Genomic DNA, 14,922 nt, shown 5'->3' on the forward strand with positions numbered 1-14,922 from the left:
TGGATTCATCTTTAGTGAGAGTAAAATTCTGTCACTTTGTGACTTTTTTAGTTCCCTATTTGGGCTTTAATTTGACATCTATCTATTCTCAATTGAAATTTAGATGACAATTGAATGGAGCTGCACACAGCTGTGGGCATTGATAGGAACTGAGATCTAAAAGGGTTCTACCTTATAAATGAGATGCAGTAATAACTTTTTTCCTGCTCTACACGAGATAAAGGACAGTGTGCTTTGTACTTCCAATATTCTTTATGGCTGCTCTATTGAATTAAATAGGATCCTTCCCACCACTGGAATGTTATGGTCTGTACTCTTGCACTCTCTGGCCTGCCTTTAGCCTCTGTCAACTCACTTTTTTCCCTAACAAGTCTGGGACATGATGCCAGGGACCATTCCTGAAAGCAGATTGGATATGATCACACTCTATGGCCCCAATATATTGCTTGATATGGCTGAGAAATTTTAATAATGTGAATATAAATCATTCCATTTTGGTAGTCTTAAGTGACAAAGAAGGGTGACGGGCAAACTGCATTTATGGATAGAAACCAAGCCAATATGTGCTTTTGAAAAAGGGAAGTTTTGAAAGGCTTGTGAGAAGGTTATGTGATATACTTAAGTGTGTTATCTTGGTAAACTGGGAAGGACTCTGAAATCGGAGTGTATGCTGCTCATGAAAAGCAGTGTGCTTTAGAAACAGAAAATAAAATATTCATAAAAAGAGTCAGAACATACCTGTCAGGTCCTAATGACACTTGATCCCTGCTAGGAGAGAGGAGTGTTGGAATAGACATCATGGCAAACATAAATTGTGTAGGAATACACAGTGTGGTGCTGATGTAATGCTGTACTGCATGTTATCTCATGTAAGAACAAGTAAATTTAATTATTTCAGGCCAAATCCAGCATGAATAATTTAGGTACCTCCGAAGGCCACCAAATGGTGATCTACATGTCTACTTCTCCCTTGAATCTATAGGGAACCTAGGCACTTAAAAGCAATTTAAGAGAAGTGTTCATATCCCTCCTCTTCTCCCCAGGGCACTGAAAATTTTAAGTCAGATTGTAGCCAGCCTGTAGTGTATTCTGCGTTGGTTAATCCTCAAACTGACATGTTAGTTTTTGGGCTTGTCAGCTTAAAGAGATATATACTGTAGATTTCGGGAGAGTGCAATAAAAAATGGTGAATTTTGAAAAAAACTACCCCAAAAACACATAGAGGAAGAAAAGAAGATCGGGGAGAAGAAATTATTGTTGCATGCAAGCATATAAGCAAATTTTATTAAAAAAAAAAGGAATCAAATATTGGTATTACTAAGGATCGTACCGAAATTATCAGCTTGTAATAGGAAAATTGGGAAGAATGTGAATTTGCCATTAGAACATGTATACAATTAGAATAAGTTGTTGATGGAGAATTTGGAAATACTCTTAGGAAATATGTTCTGTGCTGTAAGTTTGACATACATCAGGAGTAATTTAGGAGTTATTTAATTGGTCTTAACACAGTACATAATTATAAGAACTCTTACAAAATTAAGTATTCCATGATTCTCTGACTATAATGTTGATGTCATGTACTATCTTGAGTATTTTCAGGTAGATAATATGGTTATAATAGTACAGAAAGACAAAGATGCTTTATTCCCACTGTATCTTGTGGGAAAACTGTCTTTGTATTTTTATGGTACATTATAGAATATAGCTTAGCACTTTCTGTGCTGAATTGTAGTAACTAAAAAGCATTGTTTCGGTAGTAAATAATGGCAACCAGAGATAAATCAAATCTGACATCTGCTGTGCCACCGGGCTGTTGCTGACGGTGGAAAAGAAAATCGTCAGCATTTAGAACAGAAAATCAAATGCACATAACAGTATCTTGTGTGCCACAGAACACTGATGACAAAATGCAGGACTTGATTCAAAAGACAATCATTCTTAGTCATGTGCTTAATGTAAAACACATGTTGATTAAGGTCAGTGCTTAAACTTAAGCCTATGCTCAAGGCTAGTCCTAAATAGAGAGAATTTTTATCTAGTGCTTACACAAACTGAGACTTGGATAGTTATTCCAAAGAACTGAAAAGTTGTTTGTTTTGGTTTTTTTTTTCCAGAGAATCAGCTAAGTCCACGTAGCATATAAATCTCAGAGCACTCGATAGTACCAGAGAAACATTATTTCAGTGACTGTCATGATATGTCAGCATTTGCATCAGGCATCCCACTTACCATATGAAAATAGTTACCAAAACATGTTCCAAACATCAAAATATCCTTTAATAATGTATTTTCCAATCTTGAAATTAAGCTAATGAGGCAGTAGGTGTAAATCAGCAATTTGGTCAATAAATTTTTTTCGAAAAAGAGTGATAATCTGTTTAAGTTGTTGATCTAGAACAAGGTGTTCAAATTTGAAAAGTGGCAGTTTTGTATTTAAGTGCAAAGTGCAATTTTGCCCACTTTTCCTGGAGTATGTAACGTTGTTTGTCATGTTCTTTAGGTTATGGCCAGTGGAGCATCCAGCAATGTCAACTTTTGGCATGGTTGAAAATCCTTGTTTCTTGAACTGGTTTAAGTGAATATAAACATGGAAATGTGCTTAGTGCAAGACAAAAGAAAAGGACAATATATGTGGTTATGTAGGTTTTTTTATACAAAAAAGGGGGGGTTGCATAATCATATCTGTTCTAGAAGTAGAGATGGACTCTCAAAGGAAGGAAAGATTTTAATGGTCTGTGGGGGTTATTTATTCAGCTAAAAGCAAGCCTGTTTCCAGAAAAGTTTCAGTGCAACAATTAAAAACTTTTCCATTTTGTGCTACTCTAATTTATTCACAGCCTGAAGACCTGATGCTCACAATTGGGTTTTTTGTTTCACATGAAATCTGGATAATTGTACCCATCAGTCCAAATGCTCTTGGTTTATTTTAGAAACAATATTTATATCTTGGGTTTTGTAGATCCCAGAAGGAACATTTCAGCCATACTGAGTGGCATATCATTATTAGGGACAAATTCTGCCCTGGGGCAACTGGCAGTTTCACGTGTGGGAGATTCTCCTGCCTTCCCTGTCTTGTCACATGCCTGAATTGGACAGAGTGTGGTCTCATTCTTACCTTACACCTTCAGGACTCTTCAGACATGCATAAAGCACACAAACAGTGGTCACCAGAGCCAATGGACTCACTGGCATTAGGGAAGAGTTGATCTTATTTAACTATTTATACATATTTTCAAGTAAAAAAGCAAGTATGTTCCATCTTCCTTTTTAAAAAACCCATATTAATTGTATAAAATGTAACATGGGCATCTGGGATGTGAGCTATTTTATCCAAATGTGCTCTACAGAATACAAAGATCTGAAGCACAAAATCTCTTCACTAAAGCCTTGAAAGAAAAGAAAAAAAAAGTTCCCTTTAAACTAATTCATGAGGAAAAGATATATGAGAAAAATGCTATTTTCATATTTGTGTACTGAAGTTTATTCGGCTGGATAAGACAATCTCTATTTATAATGCTATTAATAGAATTTTCATAAAATATTATTTGCAATGCTTTAACAAACTTCTTTAAGTAACAGCTCATTTTAAAACGAAAAAAAAAAGGCTTAATGGATTGCGAAAGATACTGAATTGACGCCTGCAATGACTGGAATACTTTTTTATCCACAGAACATGGGTGGCAGCAGAGTAATCCCCATCCTACATCCCCCAGCCCCAGCCCCAGCCGTGTGTCTCACCCTTTACCTGGATGCACCGCTACGAAGGGTGAGGGAGCTATGGCAGTTTGCTCTGCATTCCCATTCACTTGTTGACCTCTTTCCAAAAAATATAGCTGCTGATATCTGAACTTGAGCTCCAAGTTAACTGGAACAGCCTGGTTATTTCATAGAGAATACCTTCTACCAGTGCTTAGGTCCTGGTCTCTGGTCAGTTGGGCTGAGTTAGAGCTGGAATGCTGAATTTGTATTCTGTCGGTTGTCACTAGAATTGTCCATTTATGCCTCTGTTGAAGCTAATGGAACTTAGTGAAGAGCCATATTTCATCTACTACAGTTAACATATAGATTGTAAAGTGAACCATCAAAATGAAAAGATAGTTAAAATTAATAATGCACATTTAAAACCAACGTTGCCATAATGCTTAGGAGGCAATTAACTCCTTTTTAAATTATTGCTCACTACAAATGAAGCCAGACTAGCTGAGCTGTTTCTGAGTGAAACACAGGAGGTTACAGCTTCCTGTGTTCCTTGTGTCAGCTGCTGTGTTCTGTGGGGAACACCTGTGTGGGTGGTGTGGTGGAGCACACAGTTTTTACAGGGGACACACAAGAAAAGGCAATGAGTTCAGTGCTTGTGTAGAAGCCCATTTGTGAAAACATATATGAAGAAAAATATTGCTTGGATATTGTGTGAACTTAAAGAATTTGGATCTGAAACAGCAAGATGACAGTTTACATATTGGCTTTTCTACCATTCTCCTGTTGCATTGCTTTTTTTTTTTTTATTTAAAAGAGAGGGGTTTAGGTCATCTTTCTCCCAAGTGAAGGGGGATCAGGAGTATTTCTGTAACAGCAGCAACCTGCCTGGCATTTGATATTCTTTGGAGATTTTATTATCTAGGGGTTCATCTGGATCTTAAGGCTGTTGGCACTTGGGGAGACTCCCAGTTGTTAAGATACAATGCTGTGGGAGTTTATAGAACTCTAAAAAATAGTCCAGAAGGAAAGTGACAATAGTTATAAAAGATATAGGATGTGTTTTCTTTAGCTGCTTGTGTTGCCAGCTGTGGAGGGAAGCAGTGGACCCTTTCTCTGTCCTCGATAGATTAGCTACCACTGCTAAGCAGGAAAAAAATTTGATTTGCAGAGTTTGAAGGTGTTCCAAGTACAGGCAATCCCTTCTAGGCTTTGCCAAAAGAGGAAATGTACCTGCCTGCACTCACGGATATAAAGTAGTAATCCGACATCAAGTTTGGATGCAATAGGATAATTCACAACAGGGTGAAGGGAAGATTTACTAAAGAGACTAGGACTTTACAGTATTTTCTGTTCATTTCTGATCCTTGAGCTAGGAATAATCACTGCATATTTTATTTTCTCTCCTGCTTCTTATGTTAATGTTTTTCATTTCTTTTTTTGTTCATCTACCACCGATGTCTTTACATGTCTTCTCCTATCAGTCTACACAGAACTAGCTCACTGTGGATGGGAGGCTTACTAGTGTGTACTGAGCAACAAATGAATCTTAATATTTTTTGCTGGGTTTTATTTTATTTTATTCCTTATAAATTTTATGCATTAAGTGCTCTTAGTGTAACACGCAAAATTCTTGTGCAGGTGTTTGGGGAAGGATCAATAGTCAGCACAGCACAAATCCCGTAGCCTAAGAACTTTAATTGTAATACTTGTGATTCTTTAATCATCTTGTTCACATCAAACACTGTTAGAATATATGTACAAATAGTATAATTACATTAGCAGAATTATGAAACTGATTATTATTAAAGCCCTCTTTCTGACTAGTACACGTGCTCACACAGACCTGAACTCCCTGTGTACTAGTTTGAGAGTTCAGAACAGGAGATAAAATAGGGATGAAAGAGAGAGCTGTGATCTCAGAGGAGATATTAGGCACCAGAAATTATGGTGTTCTTTTTCCAGCTCTTACACTGACTCTGATACTTCCATTTCTATAGCACTTGCCATCTCTGGATCTCAAAGTGGATTATAAAGAATAGTGATTTAAACCTTCCTGCACCTCTAGGAGATAGGTAAGCAATATTATTCCCATTTTACAGATGGAGAAGCTGTGATACAGAGAGGCTTAGTGTTTCTTATTAAAAGTTTATTTATGACTACATATGCATGCACACACACAGAGCTAGAAACAGATGTCAGAATTTTCATTGCCCTCTGTTTTAAGCTAAGTCCATCCTCCTTTCCATTTAACCTCTCTGATTTATATTCCCCATCTGTAAAAAGACGGAAACTGGTATAGACATGGAGAGATTTGCTTGCACATAAATTTCTGTGCAAAACCAGAAAAAAAAAACCCCAAACAACCATGGAGTACAAAAGTTGCCTTTGAAATCTGGTGCATTTTATGTGTTGGCAGAAGATATTTTAGGATTTGGGAAACGGATTTTTTTAGGTGGGGAGAGTTGCAGGTGTTCTGCAACCTAATGTACAACATTTAGTTATTGCTATAAAAGGACCTGATTGTTTTGTAATATAAGCATATTAACTGAAAATTAAAAATTTTAAAATGCATCAATTTACATGGCAAAAGGCCAGACACAGCCAGTAACTCAATCTCTCTATTATCTGCAAGGTGGTACCACATCAACCCCACCAAGGCACTGTGTCAGATGGGAGTGGGACAGTAGTGCAACATGAAAGCAGTGATTGCCCCAGCTGTATCTCTATATCTTTCTCCCATCGAAGTCCTATGTCTGTAGTGCAGCACGAGTTCCTCAGTGGCAGATACCAATCTAGACGACTATGCTTAAATATTTACAAGAGAACTGAAATTACTACTGAACTTCAGGAAAAAAGTTTAAAAGATCCAATATAAGTTTTGCTGGTTTTATTACTGTTAGTGGAATGGTTGTTTCTTGTAATATTTAAAAAGATATTTTAAAAGGTATCTAGAAACTTGATTGATCTGATTGCATACTGCATCAAAATATCACGAAGGTTCTGATCTCATTAGTCTTTACTACAATGTTTAAAAAATAGCTAGTGGAAGCTTTTAAAAATTCTTTCTAAGTCTGCAATTAATTTGCCACAGAATTGAAACATCCAAACCATTGTATATTAGATGTTTTAATTTTAATGCTAGTAACACATCTGGCAATTGTCTGTATGTTGAAAAGAGAGTTTATACAGAAATGATTTCAACATTTTCCTGTGTGCATCCTATGGTATAGGCAGGCTAGATTAGATGAACATACAACACCCATGGTAACATTCACCTGTAAGTAGCCTTGACTTCCCTGTGATGCAGTAGATAGATTTCATACCTTTACTAGTGAATAAATATATAGGGAATAACTGCAGCTAATGTATATTTCTATGTTAAATGGAATGGAGACTGGATGTGTTTATGTGTCAACACGCAGACATCAACCTGCATATATGGATGGCTTGATTCAAAGTTTCATTTGGAAGATAAGATTCCTTTTTGTTTTAGTTGTAACACTTCATGCACAGAAATATATGTAATTTGAGGTAGGGATTTAATTGATTTGGAGCTAAGGTAAAACCTGATTTTATCATTACAAGCTTTACTAAATAATGATTATGATGATGCTAATAATAATACTTCAGCAAGTGAACTAATTCCTTGGTTTTGTGTGTGACTGAGATCAGAATTTAACCCAGGGTCTTCCTGAATGCTAGTACAAATCATTTCTTACCTTTGCTCCCAATTACAATTAGAATAGCCAGTGTCTTGAGGTAATATATCTACCACAGCTGGTGGATTAGGATATGGCTTTGCTAATGCATTGACCTTCTTCATCCGTGTAACATGAGTTAATTTCCAGCCTGACAGTAAATGCTGAAATTTGAATTGTAGCACTAATGCACCATATTTTCGTCTGTCAAACCAGACTAAAAGGTCATTTGGTGATGAGGATAATGGTTCACTTTGAAAGAGAAGGAAAACCAGCTTCTGAATCTTTGGGGGAAGTCTAGCTCTTGCTTCAAATAACAAGCTGAACTAGGGAAAAATTAGGCTGTGAAATTCCAGTAATATTGAACCTGTAACTGACTATTTGCCTTGTCTTTCTATCAATTCTCTACAGGCACATTGGAATACTTGCCATGACATGTTAGACAGAATAATAAAACAGCCTATGAAATTTGGTATTCTGGCTATCAAGCCTCAAAAAGACTTTTCTCTGAGAAGTGAATCTACATTAAACTGTTTGCTATAATGGGAATTTGAAGCGGCAGTTTGTGACAAGTTTTGATTGTTTCCATACCCTCTAAGACATAATAAACCTAAGAACTGCTGGAGACTGATTTTTTTATTTTTTTTTCTCTCAGAAGTGTCTTTCTTTCTTTCCCGCAGCACGGAAAAGGATATGCTAGTCACTTCTACAGGACTTACCTGAAGCAGCATGATTTGCACAAAAGTCGACCAACAAAAAGCATCAGCTTTCAACTTCATTATCTTGGCCATCCAGTTCTGTGTAACTGAAGGATTTGTGTGCTGTTGGAGACATCATGGCCAACAATAGGACCTAATTGCTCTCAGCAGGCCTGAGAAATGAGTTGAAATGTGTAGAACTGTAGAAACTTAAGAGGCAACTGATCTTGCCTCTCTGATCAGTGTGTGCCTGTTTACAGCACTATATATCTTTCTCTCTCCAAAATGTCACTGAGCCCTTTAGATGTTTATATTCACCACAAGAAGCCAATCGTACAGATAAAAGAGATGTGCATTATAAATGCAATATCACTGTTTTAAACTTGACTGTTTTATATTATTTTTGTGTGATCGAGTGTTCCCCAAACTATTCCAACTTTACAAGAGAGATTGTGATCATGTTCTTTTCACGTGTGGGTCATAAAAATGTTGTTAATCTGAAGACCCACAAAATTATCAAAGACATTCTGTAGTTTATACACCGTGTTGCAAAGTGTTTACTGTACTATTTCAAAGCTTCTAAATAAATATAAAATATATATATATTATATTATATATAATTTTCCGAAAAACGTGGTACAACTTAGTTGATTTTTAAATGGATTCATACAGTCTACACCATACACTAAAGTGAGAAGATAATTCAGGGTTCCTAAGCTATCCTTGCTAAAAACAAAAATAAAATAAACCTTTAATAGTACTTCCCCAATATTCGTATTTTGGTCAATCTTGTTTTTCTTGTTAAAAAAAAAGAAAAAGCTGTAAGCAACAACATTTTGTCTAAAAATTGTAATGAATTTTCAATGCCAAAGATGCAGCTGTCAATATTACCCGAATGAGCGCTATGTACTATCAGAGGTATAAATCACTCTCCATTATTTCGATTATGTTTCTATGGTTTTTAATTTAGAATCACAAAATCTTTTTCAAGGCTCTATAAATTCACCTGTATATGTTGTTAAAAAGAACACTGGGTGTCTGTACATTTTGCAATGTAAGATATAATGTAAGTGAAGTTAAGTATTTTAAGAATATCATCCCAAGCTCATAAATACTCATACATACATACATACATACACACACACAAACACCCACACATCTCTCTTTGACATAGTTTTGTGAAACTATACAAATATATTGCCTAAAAATATTTCTCTTGTGGCTAGGAATAGTTGTTGATAGAATTGAAATTACAAAGGCAAAGTATTTGCCAAACTATTGACTCTTTTATCACAAAGGAGATTTCCAATTAGGAACATGGCACATTCTCAGCTGACCCCTCTCCCATTGGAGTAAAAATGGTGTTGGCCACTATCTTTGTTGGGAAAAGGATTAAGCCCTTGCATATAATCTTTATGTTCTGTAATAATTCTGTGGTCTGAAACAGTATCTTAGAGCGTTTCTTTTCTATGAAATATTGAAAAAAAGTAAAATTTCAAAGGTAAAGTTTAAAATTACTTTCATGTCCATGGAGTTTAAGTACCATTTACTAAATGTAAAAATCTAGTAAAATGTTTTTTTCTTTTTTTTTTTTTGTATTGTGGTTTTTTCCCCCCACTGTATCTTCGTATGTCAAACATTGAAAACAAATGAGAGCACACTGTGTTATCAACCAATGTTTAGCCAAATTGGAACCAATTCCTAGTGATGATTCAATATTAAGTAAGACAAGAGAAAATGTGCTATTGTTTGCAGTGGAATTTGGATCATATAGGAATTCTGCTGTTCCCACCAATGCTGCCACAGGATGAACGTGTAGGCAGCCACTACCACGTTGTGATGGAGTTTGGGTTTCTTCCTTTTGTTTGTTGGTTTTGGTTTTTCTTGTGATTTATAATGACAGTTTCTGTTAGGTAGGAGAATATAAATCACCTTTATGGAAACTGCCCTGCTATGGATCCAAACAAATTCCTTATCAAATTACAAGAGTTCTTTGTACAGCCAGTGGACCAAACCCTGAAGGTTAATTTAATACTCCAAACAAAAAAAATATGCTTGTTGAACACTTTTAATGTATACATCTAGCACATTTGTATAACTACAAATTGTTGTATGGGATCCTTTTAAAAATGTATATATTATACAAAACCCAAACAAACAAACAGCAACAATAGCTGTCGATTGAGCAAACACAACAGTGAATTGTTCCTCAAGCCGTAGGTAGTAGAACTTGTAGTCACCTACAGGCATTGTTAATTTTATGAAGAAAAGCAATGAAATTTGTGACAAGTATTTCGTTTAAAGGAGTTTTTATATTCTTGTCTCTGCTTTTAAAGCAAAAAAGTCCTTGCCCTTCTTAGAACTGTTTTTTGTTTCTAGGTAACTTTTTAATATGGATATTTACTGTAAATTATGGTCTTTGGGAGAAAAAGGAAATGGTTTTTGTTTCTGTTTCATGAACAATCAAAGTATTTTTATTTAATGAAACTACCTTCACATTTTGTATGCCATTTTTTCTGGAAAATCAACTGTATCATACCCTGTCATTAATTTCCAAAAGTGAACTCTTACCATCAACAGTGTGATGTACACACACATTTATTTATCTTTTTTATTTTTATTTCATGTTAAATACCATAGACACTGGTCCATGTATACACAGAAATCCTTCTGAGTTCTCTGAGAGAGTCCCAGGGGGAATCATGCTAGGATGCAGAACTGTCAAGGAAAACGAAGATTTTAGGTGCTACAGCCTGAGCTCTCGAGATAAAGATGTAGCTTTTGCTGATTTGCCTAGCTCACTGTGAATTTTGGTACAGCAACATTTGATGATACAGGCCTTAGGACACATTAAAACCAAATTGGGCAGTACAGAGGCTCAATTTCTCCCATTTCTTTGTTTTAGTGGGGAAGAGACCTATTGCATCCAGCCACCTCCCACTGAAATTGTCTTGCTCAGCATCTCCCATGTATTCCATCACGCTACTAGTGCCTATCTGCAGAGATAGGTATGTAAATGCCTTTAAACATCAGCTTTTGTATTTTCCTCTTTAAGCGTATGTGATGCAAATGTTGAAGGATTCTGATTTGTATATTGGACACAACAGTGAACTGAAGTAATCAGGAAACGTTTAGATTGAATATTAAGGGGAAATATCAATACCCATAAAACTGGGATAAGGAAGGTTTTCAAAAACAGTTCAAAAATACCTATCAGGGATGATATAAGGGTATTTAAACTTGCCTCAGAGAAAAAGCACGGACTAGGCTCTCAGTCTTGTTCTGTAATGTTCCTAGTAGGGCATGCTAAGCTTTGGAGGATGTGATCTGTGCACAGCTGTAGGGGTAAGAATGTTCTATCCTTCAATTAGCTATTTGAAGCAATATTTAATGTTTAAATGTACAATTTATGAGCATAATAGAATAAGCTGTCTGTGTGAAGAACTGTCTTTCTTTACTGAAGTAAATTAGAGTTCAAGCACAGAAGACAGGGTCTTATAAAGGATAACGAAATAGAATCAGGTCTGTAAATCTTTTTTTCAATTCCTGATTTAGATATGTAGCAATGGATTTCTAAGCAGCTTGCCTATTCAAATTCTTCAAACCCAGACTTTTGTTTCTTCCAGATGGATTCTTCCAAAACTTAGAAATATTAAAACATTTCACTACCTGAAATAAAATTCCAATCATTTAATACAAGTTTTTACTATTCTACTTATTGAGGGAAAGAAAAGAAGTATTTCCATGAACAGATTCTCAAATTATTTGAACAAGGTGTAGTAATGTTTTGTTGGTATTGTTGCAAAATTAAGTGAAATGAAAATACAGCGATAAATACAATTTGTAAAGATTCCCACATTATAGCCAACTGTATAGTTGTGAGGGGAGATATGTGTGTGTGCATATAATTATAATTCAAATTCTGGTAAGTTGCCACAGGATTTTTTTCTTACATAAATATGCTCCTTTCAGTAAATGCAAATAGAAGGGCAGAAACACATGTATGGTACTACAAAACTAGACTTGTTCCTCAGTAATAATGGATTTTTGCATTCAAGAATTACATTTGGCCCTTTCTTCATGCATTAGACCCCTAACCAAGCACACAACTCAGTTTTTGACTTCCAAAATGTTACCTGCTCACAGAAGGGTTTTTTTTGTTATTTTTTAAAGTAATATCATTCCTCAGGGTAAAGGGTGGATAGATAGTCTTCCTAGGCTGATAAATTGCCATTGCAATTTTGCAAGGCTGTTAAATATTTGTATGTCTTACATGGAGAAAGTTGATCTTATCCTGCCATTGTTCCATGTTCAAGTCTTGAGTTTTACGGCATTTGGACTTGTGAATTAAAATCTCTACGTAGGTATAGGGGCCAAAATAAGCATCTTTTATATACATTTAGTTATTGCAATTTGATTGCAAAACATTAGCATCAGATGTCTATAAAGAATAGAAAGTTGTTTATTCTATTTGCAGTAATGTAAAAGGCAGCCAGTAGGATTTTATTATAATACTGTGCCATGAGAAATTCTTAAACTGTGAGTTAAATCCTTTGCACTGATCCCTACAATCAGAGATCAAATTCTTCTTAAAGAGCTCCTTTATTTCATTTTGTCTTTAAGAAATGTATACATATATATAAACAAATACACACAGCCATTGTTGAGCATCTGTGCTTTTGTAGATAACCTCATATGTAAGAAATGAGCAAGAACTAACTTGGACAGCTTTCTTGAATTGTTTTTGAATTTGAATTTGTTAATAAAGTTCACGATATTAACAGACATCAAGAAAAATGAAATCTCTGTGGGTGTAGTTCTCCAGAAGGCAGATGCTTCATTTAAGAAGCATCCTGTCAAAAAACTGTATAAATGTGAGTGCTGAAAATTTTGCTGAGTCAAGATGAAACAGACTGTACTAAAGCTCTTTAGTTCTCTGTGTCAGCACTGATTAAAGTGTCCTCTGGATGTTAACCACTTTAGGCAAGCAGAAGATACCAAAAATGGCAAACAGGATTCAGATAACATTTACCATTCCTACTGAAGAGCGACTAAGACAATAAGTTAATATATACTATGATATTGATGTATATTATACAATATGGAAAAACCATTGAAGTCAAACAATTAAGAAAACCATATGCTTTGAAACACATGCACTTTAAAGTTTATTTGATGCTCATCTTAGAAGCATATTTTGAATAACCATCTCTGAGTTGTACTAACAGCGAAGAGCAATGTATTGTATAACAAAGCCTTATGGCAACATGATAAAGGGAATGTAACCAAACCAACCTTAAGTTTTAGAAGTCTTGGATCCAAACGTTCAGGTTGCAAAACTGAGCTGGATTTTATATGCATCAGAGCCTAATTCTATTAAAGGCAATGGCCCAAGCTGCAGTGATCTGAAGGAGAGCCAAAGGAAGCTTTCGTTCCTTTATGCATTTTTAAGCAAGTGCAGCCTACGATAAAATTATTTGACATCAGAAAAAAGGAAACTTTACTAGCTCTGCTTTTAAAAAGCTGCTCAATCAAGTTTGGAAGTTTGGACATGTCTGTGTGTTAGTTTAAAACAGACATTTCTGAAAATTTTATCTCAAAGCAAAATAACACAAGTTAAATGATCTCACTGTTCATGTTTTCTAATTAAGCAAAAACAGAAATGCAGTCCTGAAAAGATAGATTCATGTCTTTACTATGCAGAAGTTCAGAAAAGTAAAAATTCATTGGAGCAGAGTCTTCTTACAGTGCCATAGCTGCTGGTTGAAAATGTGAGCAAAACAAGCAAAGAAAATACCAACCTCAACAATGAATGTTTGGAAAGTTTTGCTCTGGAAGATAACAAACAGGTCCTAAGCACATTAGCTCCTTTCAGACCTAGATTGAAAGATGTTTCCTGTCATCTTTTCTTGTCTAGACTTTTACTTGGAGTTTAAAAGCAGTCCTCTGAAGGGTTTGCATGTTCACTTCAGTGGAGGGAGAGTATTCTCATTTGTTGAGAATAACATGGAAAAAAGACCAACATGAAACCTGATGTCAGAATTACCTAGTAATTCCATCTCCATTACCCTAGTAATTCCATCACTACAGCTTTTCTGGACAGGTATCAGAATAATTTAGGACTTAACTTTATGGGTTGCTGATGGAAAAGCAGTGGTGTGGCACTGTTCCTGTGCGAAGAAGAAAAAGAGAGGAAGAGAGAAGAAAGAGAGAGTTCCCTGCTTTTCTTAGTCTCAGAGATGACATTAATTGGTGCTTAAACAGTGCTTTATTCAGGAACATAGATATCACAAAAGAGAAAGATTTCACTGTGAGAGCAATATATTTGTTGTTGCTTATGCTGTCTGCAAAAAAAAAAAAGATGAATGCAAACAAACATTCTCCTGCTCAACCCCCTGAAGATGCAGCTAAATGATGCCCTTGGAGCTCACAGCCATTCAGTTTTTGAGAGAGGGTTGGTTTGATTTATATTCTGGCTGTCAACAAAGAAAGAGAAGAGAGACAGAGTGCTGGAAGTAAAAGATAGGTAATTAATATAATCCAGGGAGGAAATGCAATATACCTTGTAATAGTATCATTAAACCTCACTGAGCTGCTGGAAACGATCTGTTAAAAATTAAACAAACAAGCAAACAAAAACCCCAAACAAAAAATAAATCTGCTCCTTGGCACTCCAAGTACTCATTTATATTACATCAATCACAGCTAAATTGAAAAATAATGGCAACTGAGGTATCATATTCTTTTTTAGACCTATTCACAGGGGGTGGGAAGGGGGGGAAGCCCTGGCATCCAGCATCTCCCTGGACACAGGGATGGATGGT

At 35.6% G+C, this 14,922-nt stretch overlaps 1 protein-coding gene across 4 annotated transcripts in view; it reads left to right on the forward strand.

Annotated features, from left to right (window-relative positions):
* PCDH10 (protocadherin 10) overlaps window positions 1-12,889 on the forward strand; it is a 37,704-nt gene extending 24,815 nt beyond the window's left edge. The window contains exons 5-7 of one of the 4 annotated variants that reach the window (XM_017833564.1): window positions 3,674-3,769; window positions 5,700-5,774; window positions 8,081-12,889. In XM_017833564.1, the coding sequence (XP_017689053.1) occupies window positions 3,674-3,769; window positions 5,700-5,734 (131 nt within the window). In that variant the 3' untranslated portion in view covers window positions 5,735-5,774; window positions 8,081-12,889. The remainder of the gene's footprint in view (window positions 1-3,673; window positions 3,770-5,699; window positions 5,775-8,080) is intronic. The other 3 variants (XM_017833565.1, XM_017833567.1, XM_017833568.1) reach the window with 3 other exon arrangements.
* The last annotated feature ends 2,033 nt before the right edge of the window (window positions 12,890-14,922 follow it).

The sequence above is a fragment of the Lepidothrix coronata genome, unplaced genomic scaffold (genome assembly GCF_001604755.1).
Source record: "Lepidothrix coronata isolate B3197 unplaced genomic scaffold, Lepidothrix_coronata-1.0 Scaffold216, whole genome shotgun sequence".
NCBI classification, from domain to species: Eukaryota; Metazoa; Chordata; class Aves; order Passeriformes; family Pipridae; genus Lepidothrix; species Lepidothrix coronata.